Consider the following 12520-nt stretch of genomic DNA (forward strand, 5'->3'; position numbering starts at 1 on the left):
ACTCCAGGCGCCCCACCTCACTAGCACCCAGTGCATGTACCTACTCCTCACCCGCACCCCAAGTGCAGCCCAACCCACCTCTCCTGTGCTCCTCCCAAGCACTACCTTCCTTTCCCTGTTCCCTGCAGGCTGTTGCCAGAGCATAAAGGCTGCGGGTACTAACCTCCATACCGAGGCTACCCCTGGCCCCCTGCCCATAGTCTCGTACAAACTTGCCCCATCCCCCAAGCTCTGTGAATCAGTTTATGGCACTCCAAGACCCACATATGTACACGGACCCCCAATTACATCATTCAGTTCTGGGAACCTCAGTTTATAGCAGTCTTAGAGCCGCACATGCACACCATCCCACAAACACAAGAACTTAGACTACTGAAAGAAATCAACTCCCAAAGTAAATCAATCAAGATATTTACATGCTGTGAAGACAGAAGATCACTAAGCATATTGCAATGCAGACAAATATAGCCCTGCCTAATGAACAAATTCAAACACCAGAGGAGACACAGATGTGGGAACAATTAATCAAAGATATTCATACAACTATACTCAATAAAATAAGTGAAACAGCAAATGACATAAAGGAGATCAAAAAGACAATAGAAGGGGACTTCCGGGCCAAGATGGCGGCTTAGCAATGTGTGTGTTTTAGTTTGTCCTCCAGAAAAACAAGTAAATAACCAGAAACAATACAAACAGCTCCTGGAACCACATCAGTGACCGGACACACAGCGTACCCCAGTCTAGACCAGCTGGACCAGCTGCGAGCCCCCCAGAACCGTGAGTTCCCCAAGCTGTAGCGGCCGGCGCCACTCCCCAACAGGCTGCTTCCCAGAGGGGAAAGGAAAGAGACTTTACCAGCAGCAGAGGCTGAGCCCAACCAAATGCCAACTGTGGAATTAATTAACAAATTCTGACTACTAAAAATAGGCCCCCAGCTCAGGTGAATCTGGTCAAAGCAGAGGTTGCTCATTTTTGCCCTGGCACCAAGGGGGCAGGGCTGACTGAAAAAGGAATAAAAAAGAAGGAAACAGAGGTTTTTGTGGCTATGTTTCTACTGCCCCAGGCATAGGCAGAAACAAACTTGTTTTGAGGGCTTGTCTGGAATCTGTGCCTTACCCAGGGGAGGGGTGAAGCCCAACTCAGGTGGAACCCCTCTCTCAAGGAATTCAGACACCAGGGCTTGGTAATTTGAAGCCATTAAAACCAGCCTACAACCTCTCCTCTGTCTCCACCACACCCCCAGCCAAAGTTAAAGGTACCGCTTCATCTGATGCTGGTGGGACCTACAGGCAGACAAGCACCACATACTGGGCAGGATAAGAAAAACAGAGCCCAGAGACTTCACAGGAAAGTCTTTCAACCTGCTGGGTCTCACCCTCAGGGAAAACTGATGCAGGTGACTCCTTCCTCCTGATAAGAGGCCGGTTTGGTCTGGGGAAATCCAGCTGGGGTCTGTAATACCTACATAGATCCTACTCAGGGTGGGGGGCAATAGGTACCATACAGGCAGGGCAGGAAACAAGAACACAAGAACTGAAAAATTCTCCTGTTAAACAAAACCTAAGCTAGAGGTCCAGAAAAAGCTGAACTGAATGTCAAAGAACAGGGAGACAACAAATTTATTCAGCAAGAAAACCCTAGGTAAAAGAAGTGCAAGCAATCTCCAGAATAAGCTAATTAAGGTAATTAAATGCCTAGATGCCAGCAAAAAATAACAAATCACACCAGGAAAATTGAAGATATGGCCCAAAGGAACAACCCAACAATTCAAATGAGATACAGGAGCTGAAACATTTAATTCAGAATATACTAACAGACATGGAAAACCTCATCAAAAACCAAATCAATGAATTGAGGGAGGATATAAAGAAGGCGAGGAACGAACAAAAAGAAGAAATTGAAAGTCTGAAAACACAAATCACAGAACTTATGGGAATGAAAGGCACAGCAGAAGAGATGAAAAAAACAATGGAAACCCACAATGGTAGATTTCAAGAGACAGAACATAGAATTAGTGAACTGGAGGACGGAACATCTGAAATCCGTCAGGCAAAAGAACATATAGGGGAAAAAATGGAAAGATATGAGCAGGGACTCAGTGAATTGAAGGACAATATAAAGTGCATGAATATATGTGTTGTGGGTGTCCCAGAAGGAGAAGAGAACGGAAAAGGAGGAGAAAAACTAATGGAGGAAGCTATCACTGAAAATTTCCCAACTCTTATGAAGGACTTAAAATTATAGATCCAAGAAGTGCAGCATACCCCAAAGAGAATAGATGTACTCCAAGACATTTACTAATCAGAATGTCAAAGATCAAAGAGAACGAGAGAATCTTGAAAGCAGCAAGAGAAAAGCAATCCATCATATACAAGGGAAGCCCAATAAGACCATGTGTAGATTTCTCAACAGAAACAATGGAGGCAAGAAGACAGTGGGGGGCGGGCCACGGTGGCTCAGCAGGCAAGGACGCTTGCCTGCCATGCCAGAGGACCCGGGTTCAATTCCCGGTGCCTGCCCATGTTAAAAAAAAAAGAGAGAGAGAAAAACTGCCAACGAAGAATTCTATATCCAGCAAAATTGTCCTTCAAAACTGAGGGAGAAATTAAAACATTTTCAGACAAAAAATCAGAGTGAATTCATGACCAAGAGACCAGATCTGCAAGAAATACTAAAGGGAGCACTAGAGACAGATACAAAGGCAGAAGAGAGAGGTGTGGAGAAGAGTGTAGAAAGGAAGACCATGAGTAAAGGTAAAAAGAAGGAAAATTAGAAGGACATATAAAAGCCAAAAGACAAAATGGTAGAGGAGGGTACTGCCCGGGCTGTAATAACACTGATGTTGATGGATTAAGCTTCCCAATTGGGGGACATGGACTGGCAGAATGGATTAGGGAACGGGACCCATCTATAGGCTGTCTGTACTCAAAGGACATGAGGGCAAGGACACAAACGGACATTTGCACACCAATGTTTATAGCAGTATTATTTACAATTTCCAAGAAATGGAAACAGCCAAAATGTTCATCAACAGACGGGTGGCTAAACAAACTGTGGTATATACATACGATGGAATATTATGCAGCTGTGAGACAGAATAAAGTTATGAAGTGTGTAATGACATGGATGGACCTTAAGGGCATTATGCTGAGTGAGATTAGCCAGAAACAAAAGTACAAATACTGCATGGTCTCACTGATATGAATTGACATTATTGAATAAACTTAGAATTTCGTTGGTAACAGAGATCATCAGGAGATAGAATAGGGTAAGATATTGGGTAATTGGAGCTGAAGGGATACAGATTGTACAATAGGACTGAATGTAAAAACTCAGAAATGGACAGCACAATACTCCCTAACTGTAATACAATTATGTTAAAACACTGAATGAAGCTGAATGTGAGAATGATAGAGGGAGGGGGGCTGGGGGCACAAATGAAATCAGAAAGAAAGATAGACGATAAAGATTGAGATGGTATAATCAAGGATTGCCTAGAGCGTATAATGACAGTGACTAAATGTACAAATTTAAAAAATGTTTTTGCAGGAGGAAGAACAAAGGAATGTCATTACTGCAGGGTGCTGAAAATAGATGGTAATTAATATTTTTAAATTTCAACTTATGTGTAAGACTAAAGCAAAAAATGTTTATTCGTACAAAATTTATATTTTGACTAGTGCATTTCCTAATATAACTTATGTAGATAGCTTGGTTGAACGACATAAGTACATGGAACCTTGGGTAGGACATGAGATTTTGTTGGTTTGTCCAGAGTGATGCCCTGATGAATCCCACAGTAATTTGATCAGTGAGTGGAAAAGTATTTGCAAAGTTCCCTTTGGGGAATGGTGACAATGGGGAAAAACTCAACTTCCCCAAGTTGAATTCTTGATATTCTCACAAGCAGTGTGGACAACCAAAGCTATAGGCTGAGCCCCTAGTCTTGCGGTTTGTTCATATGAAACTTAACCCCACAGGGGATAGGTCGAGCCTACTTAAAATTAGGCCTTAACAGTCACCCCCAAGAGAGCCTCTTTTGTTGCTCAGATGTGGCATCTCTCTCCAGCCAACACAACATGCAAACTCACCACCCTCCCCCTGTCTACGTAGGACATGACTCCCAGGGGTGTGAACCTTCCTGGCAACGTGGACAGAAATCCGAGAATGAGCTGGGACTCAGCATCAAGAGATTGAGAAAAACCCTAGAATGAGCTGAGACTCAGCATCAAGGGATTGAGGAAACCTTCTCGACCAAAAGTGGGGAAGAGTGAAATGAGACAAATAAAGTGTCAATGGCTGAGAGATTCCATACAGAGTCGAGAGGTTATCCTGCAGGTTATTCTTATGCATTAAGTAGATATCACCTTGTTATCCAAGAGGAAATGGAGAGGCTGGAGGGAACTGCCTGAAAATGTAGAGCTGTGTTCCAGTAGCCATGTTTCTTTTCTTTTTTTTTTTTTTTTATTAATTAAAAAAAGAATTAACAAAACAATTAGAAATCATTCCAATCTACATGTACAATCAGTAATTCTTAATAACATCACATAGTTGCATATTCATCATTTCTTAGTACATTTGCATCGATTTAGAAAAAGAAATAAAAAGACAACAGAATAAGAATTAAAACAATAATAGAAAGAAAAAAAAACAAAAAAAACAAAACCAAAAAACCTATACCTCACATGCAGCTTCATTCAGTGTTTTAACATAATTGCATTACAATTGGGTAGTATTGTGCTGTCCATTTCTGAGTTTTTATATCCAGTCCCGTTGTACAGTCTGTATCCCTTCATCTCCAATTATCCCTTCTCTTTTTTTTTTTTTTTTTAATTAATGGAAAAAAAGAAATTAACCCAACATTTAGAGATCATACCATTCTACACATGCAATCATTAATTCTTAACATCATCACATAGATGCATGAACATCATTTCTTAGTACATTTGCATTGGTTTAGAAGAACTAGCAACATAACCGAAAAAGATATAGAATGTTAATATAGAGAAAAAAATAAAAGTAATAATAGTAAAATCAAAACAAAACAAAACAAAACAAAACAAAAACCTATAGCTCAGATGCAGCTTCATTCAGTGTTTTAACATGATTACTTTACAATTAGGTATTATTGTGTTGTCCATTTTTGAGTTTTTGTATCTAGTCCTGTTGCACAGTCTGTATCCCTTCAGCTTCAATTACCCATTGTCTTACCCTGTTTCTAACTCCTGCTGAACTCTGTTACCAATGACATATTTCAAGTTTATTCTCGAATGTCCGTTCACATCAGTGGGACCATACAGTATTTGTCCTTTAGTTTTTGGCTGGATTCACTCAGCATAATATTCTCTAGGTCCATCCATGTTATTACATGGTTCATAAGTTTATCTTGTCTTAAAGCTGCATAATATTCCATCGTATGTATATACCACAGTTTGTTTAGCCACTCTTCTGTTGATGGAGATTTTGGCTGTTTCCATCTCTTTGCAATTGTAAATAATGCTGCTATAAACATTGGTGTGCAAATGTCCGTTTGCAGTAGCCATGTTTCTTGATGAAGATTGTATAATGGTGTAGCTTTCACAGTGTGACTGTGATTGTGAAAACCTTGTGTCTTATGTTCCTTTTATCTACCTTGTCAACAGATGAGTAGAACCCTGGTCTTCTGCATGAAAGGCGTGCATTCTAACCACTGAACTACCTGTGCACCCTAATACAAGTTTTTTAATCCCATGATTCTAAGTAATAAAGTGGGACCTTTTTTGCGGGAAATAATAATAGTTTTCCATACAGCATTTAGAAATAAATTCTCTTAGAATATATTTATAATAGCACTCTTGACCAGCCCCATCCGCATCACAGTATAAATACAGTCCCAAAATACTGAGAAACAGATGTTTCTCAAAAAGAGAAATGCCAAAAATACAATTTCAGAATAATGCCAGAATCCCAATGTTTTTCCAAATTCTAAGCTTCAACAACAATGCCAACTTACTTCTTCAGCAGACATATGAAATCGTAAAGCATTTGGCAAGATGCTGCCATATTCCCACCTGAGTGCTCTAATCCGAAGCAAGCGGTCATACCTAGGACATTAAAAAGGCATTAGCTGTCTGAATAAAAGGGGAAAGATTAAAGATTCAACAACAAACCTTATGTGAGGATCTGTTTTTAGATCCTGATGCAAATCAGCCAACTATAAGAAGAAATCTTTGGGACAAGTGGAAAATTAGAAAATTGGACTGGATAGATGCCAATGAGGCATTATTATTTTGTTAGGCGTGATAATGGCTCAGGAATTATGTAAGGAAAGGACGAAAGGTCCTTATTAGTGATGCATATTCATGATGCTTGGCATTCAAAAGACCCTTGCATAATCCAATAGAACAATGTGGCAATATGATGGCTACATGGGGATTCATTATATTGTAATTTTTCATAAAGAGTTTTAAAAGTGGGGAAAAAAAGATTCAGAATGCTGATAGAAACAAATCTCAGATTTCCTATTACTGATTTGAAATTGAGACATTACTTAGAAAACTCTCCTTTGCCACTAGAAGCCAAATGAGATGCTTACAGGTATGCCACAACACAGCGCCGATTTCTTAATAAAGAACAGTGTCGAAATTTGATGGTTGGTATCAGATCGCTTCGTCCATCTGACTTTGCTTCATTCCTGATAAAAGTATTTAAAGAAAAAAAGAACAAATATGCACATTTTGGTGTCAGAAAATTTGTCAGTTGTTTTTCCAATGATATTTTTCAAAGTCAAACAAATGCCAAACACAGCCTTTTTGATCCATTTGTAATTAACAGTTAACCTAAGCAAACTGTAATCAGTTCTGATAGTTAGGTTCAGGGTCAACTTGGCCAGGTGATGATGCCCTGTTCTGTTTCTGTGGACTTAAATCATCAGTATGTGAAATTCACTTATGACTGATTTCATTTGCAGTTGGCTAAGGGGCATGCCTTCCACAATGAGGAAGATTTAATTAACTGGAGGCTTAAAAGAGAGAGGTCAGACTAGTGCATTTCCTAATATAACTTATATGGATAGGTTAATTGAATATCTTAAGTATATGGAACTTTGAATAAGGCATGAGATTTTGTAGGTTTGTCCAGTGTGATGCCCTGATAAATCCCAGAGTGATCTAAACAGTGAATAATGAAGTATTTGCAAAGTCCCCTTGGGGAAATGGAAGAAAGGGGGAAAATTCAACTTTCCCATTTGGGGAATTCCTGATATTCTCACAAGCAGTGGGGACAACCAAAGCAATAGGTCAAGCCCTCAATTTTGGGGTTTGTTCATATGAAACTTATCCCTGCAAAGAGTACACTAAGCTAATTTAAAATTAGCACTAAGAATCACCCCCCAGAGAACCTCTTTGGTTGCTCAGATGTGGCCTCTCTCTCAGCCAACACAGAAGGCAAACTCATTGCCCTCCCCCTCTCTAAGTGGGACATGACTCCCACAGGTGAAACTTCCATGGCAAAATGGGACAGGAATCCTAGAATGAGCTGGGACTCAGCATCAAGGGACTGAGAAAACCTTCTTGACCAAAAGCAGGAAAAGAGAAATGAGACAAAATAAAGTGTCAAAGGCTGAGAGATTTCAGAGTCGAAGTGTATCCTAGAGGTTATTCTTACGCATTTTATAGATATCCCCTTTTTAGTTTAAGGTGTATTAGAGATGCTAGAAAGAAGTGCCTGAAACTGTAAAGCTATGTTCCAGTAGCCATGTTTCTTGAAGATGAATGTATAATGATATAGCTTTCGCAATGTTACTGTGAGTATGAAAACCTTACGTCTGATGCTCCTTTTATCTACAGATAAAACCTTGTATCTGATGTATGAACAGATAAGTAAAACATATGGATTAAAAATAAATAAATAATAAGGGGAATAAATATTAAAATAAATTGAGTAGACTGAAATACTAGTGATCAATAGAAGGGAATGGTAAGGGGTATAGGAAAAAATAGGGGGAACAAAGGCTAAAATATATTGGGTAGATGAAAATACTAGTGGTCAATGGGAGGGAGGGGTATGGGGTATGGTATATATGAGTTTTTTCTTTGTTCTTTTTATTTCTTTTTCTGGAATGATGTAGATGTTCTAAGACATGATCACGGTGATGAATATACAACTATGTGATGATATTGTGAGTCACTGATTATATACCTTCAGCACATGGAGCTCACACCCAGATGTTTAGAGATTCAGAAAGGAATCACCCCAGGGAAAGCCAGAAACCCGGAGTGAAGCTGACATCCACCATGTGTCTTCCCACATGATAGAAAAAACCAGAGGAAAGCCAGCTGCTTTTCCTCTGAAGAACTATAAATTTTTAACTAAATAAATTTCCTTATTAAAAGCCAATACATCTCTGATGTGTTGCATTTTTGCAGCTTTAGCAAACTAAAACACTTGTCTACCCATCAGAGCTTCTAATAACAAAAGATAATAAAGCCAAAAGCTAAAAGTTAAATACCTTGCCTAAGATCAGAAGAATTTCATTGAAACATTTGGTACCATGCATTTCTGAACACTAATTACTCTCTTTATTTCCAAAAGACAAACACTGTATTAGCTCACTTTCTGGAATCCCTTTATCAGGCTGTGATAAGAGACAAACATAACATTATAGTTCTTAAGTTTTGTCAAATGTTCTCCTCTCTGTGGGAAGAAAGCTGAAGTACAGTATGTGCACATACTTGAGGATCAACAAATATTTTCTGAGTGAGGGAACAACACTCACTCCATTTAAACTTACTTCTCTTATAGAGAGGATTTGGAGGTACCATTGATACACACCTGAAATCTCTCTACCAGTGTCTCTCTCTCTTTGCCTGCTTCCTAGATGCCAGCCATTTGGCCTTTTCTAAGTGTCAGTCCCCCTCGCAGAAACCTGCTTCTCCAAAATGTCTCCTTTTTGGAGAGAATTGTCCTGACTCCTCCATCTAAATGTTTCCTTAAATTCCTTATTTTCAGAGCCCTGTGCTCTGTCCTTCACAGTACCTCTTCCAGCTGTGACAAAGTTTTCAGTGTATCTGTATTTACCATCAGTCTTTCCCGCCATGCCGATAAGGGCAGGTGTCTTGACTGGAATGTTCACAACTATAATGCCAGTGCCACTTATCACAAACAGTTTAATAAACATTTGTTGAATAACTGAATGAACGGATTGGGACCTGAATTCAGGACTTCACACTTACTTTGTGTTCACTGCAGACTTATCAAGGTTCAGCTCCTCAATCCATGTGTGAAAATTTTTCTGTATCTATCCTCAAATAACAGTTGGAAAATGCTCCTATCATTTTGTGTGCTGAAAGAATCTTATGAGCATGTCACTTGTTTCCCTATCCAAATAACTGATGAAAACACTGTGCCTAACAAGGCCAAAGAGCACATGCCACAGAGACAGGTATCTCTCTGGGCTGGGATCTTGAAAGCCCCCACTTTGACCTTTCACTTGGTGCTCTTGTATGTCTCACGCCTCATCAAGTTATAGAAACCTACTAAGTTTGTCTTACAGCCCAAATATCTCTATCATGCCAAATGCCATGCTCAGCTCTAAACAGTCTACAAACCTAGAGCCCTCGCTTAATTTGCCAAGCTGCAGCCTTTTGTGGCACTAGTTCTCAGTGACCTCAACTCAAGCTACCAGAAATCACTGCTACTCCTGCCAAACGTACAAACTGTCCTTTCTCCCTTCAACAAATGCACTAAGGCATCGATCAATGAAAACAGTGGGAATTTATCGCTTTGTGATATGCTCTAATTCCTTTCAGGACATATCAGTCAAACAACAAATATTGAGCATCCACCAAGTACCAAGTACTAAACTGAGCCTGAGGATATAGCAGTGAGCAAGACAAACACCTCTAGTCCTGTGCTAAGTTGTTTAGCTAGAGTATGATCATATTCAGAGATTTTTAAAAAATTATATTAAAAAATAACAACCCAAAATGGAAAATCGGTGCAAGGTTATTTGATTTCAATATCTTTCTTATTTTTTAAACTGTTTTAAAATAGCAATTGTCTTAAAACTTACACATCAGACTGGTTTTGTTCATATAAAGCTTTCATCTCCTCCAGAACTTGCCTGAGTCCATCCTCCTAGAATACATAAACTGATATTGATACACATTCATTAATTCCCCCACCAATTCTGTGGAATATTCTGTCTATATTACATTTATCTTTGATTTATATAGCTAATCAAAAATCAATAGTCCTGCAGAAGCAATCAGGTATGACAAAAATATGTAAATAATTTATTATTTACTAAAAAGATGGTCTTAAAAGGCACAGTGTATTGGTTTGCACTGCAAGAACAGAACAAAGGTTTTCCTAATATTTACCTTGGGGCAATTTCTTTTTTTACATTTACCTTAGAAGGATAAAGCATAAGCATCCTAAAATTCATAAATGTTATATAATAGGTTTGTCAACAATCCAAAGAAAAGTAACCTGTCTATTTTTCCTAATTTACTTTTAGAGCCAAAATACCTGTGTTAGCCAAAAATGCTTTGGTATTACTGATATAATTACAAAACCAACTATATAAACCTTGCTCAAATACAAAAAAAGACAATTCTTTGTGGAAAATATAAGCATGCTTCCACCTTCACTTTCATCAGCTGGTAAAGAAAAAATTATGAAAAAGTCTGATTTATCTGTTTTCAGTTAAACATTCTCCTTAATACAGCAAGTACTACTTGAAATTGAAAATTCTTGTACAATTAAGAGATCTGCAGGTATATAAAATCCAAGTGAGAAATAATTTCATAAAATACAAACACTTTCAGGTTTGAATTTTTATCTTTAGTGGGAATTACATCTGTTCTGTGCTGCCCCTGGGTGCCCAAGATCATTTTCCTAGAAACTCAATCACCACAGTTCTGGACATAGAAAGAGGATAATGGTTTTAACTTGCTGAACACAGCCCTCACCCTGTGCAATCCTGGAATGAACAAGGCAGAGGAGCCCTCCCAGCTATCACTTCCTTGGGGCCAGGATTCCTGAAACCCTTGTTGGCCCTCAGGTCAATCCTGGATCTGCTGAGTCACACTGACTACCAGGTAGGTTGTCCAGGAAGGCACTAACAAGACAAAGGATACAAAAGGCATTCCCAGTAACATCTAAAAGGACTGCTTTCACAGTTCCTAAGACCTTGGCCCCCAAGGTCTTAGTGGTAAACCAACAGACATCTTAAAATGCTTTTGGAGTGAAAAGATGCTGGGCTCAAGGTCTCCAGGGCCGGGTCCAAAGCCAGGTTGGCCACTGCCTGTTTGGACAAGTCACTCTGTCCCCTTGGCCTGTTTCCTCCCAGGATCCTAGATCTTTGACCCCATTGTGGAGCCATATCTTAGAGCTCCCATACCCAGCACACCTCTCTTCTGAACTTTCCCCTGATGTCACCTAACATTTTTTTTTTTTTACATGGGCAGACACTGGGAATTGAACCTGGGTCTTTGGCATGGCAGGCGAGAATTCTGCTGCTGAGCCACCACTGTACCACCCTCACCTAACTTTTTAAATTATGTAGCTCTTCTGAAGTTGAAAGAACAGAATCCAGTATTCAAATTGAGACTGCCTCCAATATGCTGGAAGAATAGACACATCCCTGAATTCATAATTTCTCTTGGCTCAGTCTTCTCATCCGTAAAATGACTTGTCACAGTAGGTGATCTTTAACGTTCAAACTTAAATTCATCACCTTTCCCAAACACTCTTTCTCATGATCTCTACCTATGTTGACTGATGGCCTTGTATGCTAAAAGAAACCTCCCTGATTTCCCTGCCCATGCATCACCCACCCCATCTCTACCTCATCCTAAGAGTTACAAATCCTATTTGTTCCAAGTCTCCATAACCCACTCTAGTGCTCATGGCCCTGACACAGTTCACACCATGCATGTTTTCCACCTGGTATACTATAACAGCCTACTAATCCATTGCTCTGCCTTTATTCTTTCTTTCCAATCCACTCTTCACACTGCAGCTATAGTTACTTCAAAACACAAAAATGACCCCATCACAGCCCTGCCTAAAACCCTCTACTCCTTACTCTGTGCATATGACTGGACTCCTCTGAGCTAACCTGTGTTGTCCCCCACATACCCTCTCTCAGGCACCTTTCCTAGCTGTGATCATGTGTCTTTGCACTACAGTGCCCTTTGGCTGGGAGTGGTGAACTCATCCTTCCAGACATGACTCCAATGCCCCTCCTGGACCTCACCTCACACTGGCATTTCTCCTTTGTGCTCCTTGTCTACACCTCGAAGTTATCACTTACCACACCGCATTGTTTACCTGTTTTCATATCCCTCTCTCAGTAGAATGTGCCCTGGCATCTACAGGTCACTGTGCTAAGACAGTGGAAACAGTCTAGCATAGGATTCAGAATTAGGCTCTGGAGCCAGGCTGCCAGGGTTCAAATCCTAAGTTTACTCCTTCCTGGCTACCTCACCAGTGCAAGTTACTTCAACTCCCCAAGCCTCCTTTTATATACCTG

At 39.8% G+C, this 12520-nt stretch overlaps 1 protein-coding gene across 2 annotated transcripts in view; it reads right to left on the reverse strand.

Moving 5' to 3' along the window:
• Window positions 1-12520, reverse strand: part of GINS1 (GINS complex subunit 1) — a 40767-nt gene that overhangs the window by 27350 nt on the left and 897 nt on the right. The window contains exons 2-4 of one of the 2 annotated variants that reach the window (XM_077114139.1): window positions 10055-10119; window positions 6578-6676; window positions 5996-6086 (exon numbers count right to left, since the gene is read on the reverse strand). The exons of the other annotated variant lie outside the window; for it this stretch is intronic. Coding sequence (XP_076970254.1) covers window positions 5996-6086; window positions 6578-6676; window positions 10055-10119 — 255 coding nt within the window. The remainder of the gene's footprint in view (window positions 1-5995; window positions 6087-6577; window positions 6677-10054; window positions 10120-12520) is intronic. 2 annotated transcript variants of the gene reach the window in all.

This window comes from Tamandua tetradactyla, chromosome 1 (assembly GCF_023851605.1).
Source record: "Tamandua tetradactyla isolate mTamTet1 chromosome 1, mTamTet1.pri, whole genome shotgun sequence".
In the NCBI taxonomy this organism is placed as follows: domain Eukaryota; kingdom Metazoa; phylum Chordata; class Mammalia; order Pilosa; family Myrmecophagidae; genus Tamandua; species Tamandua tetradactyla.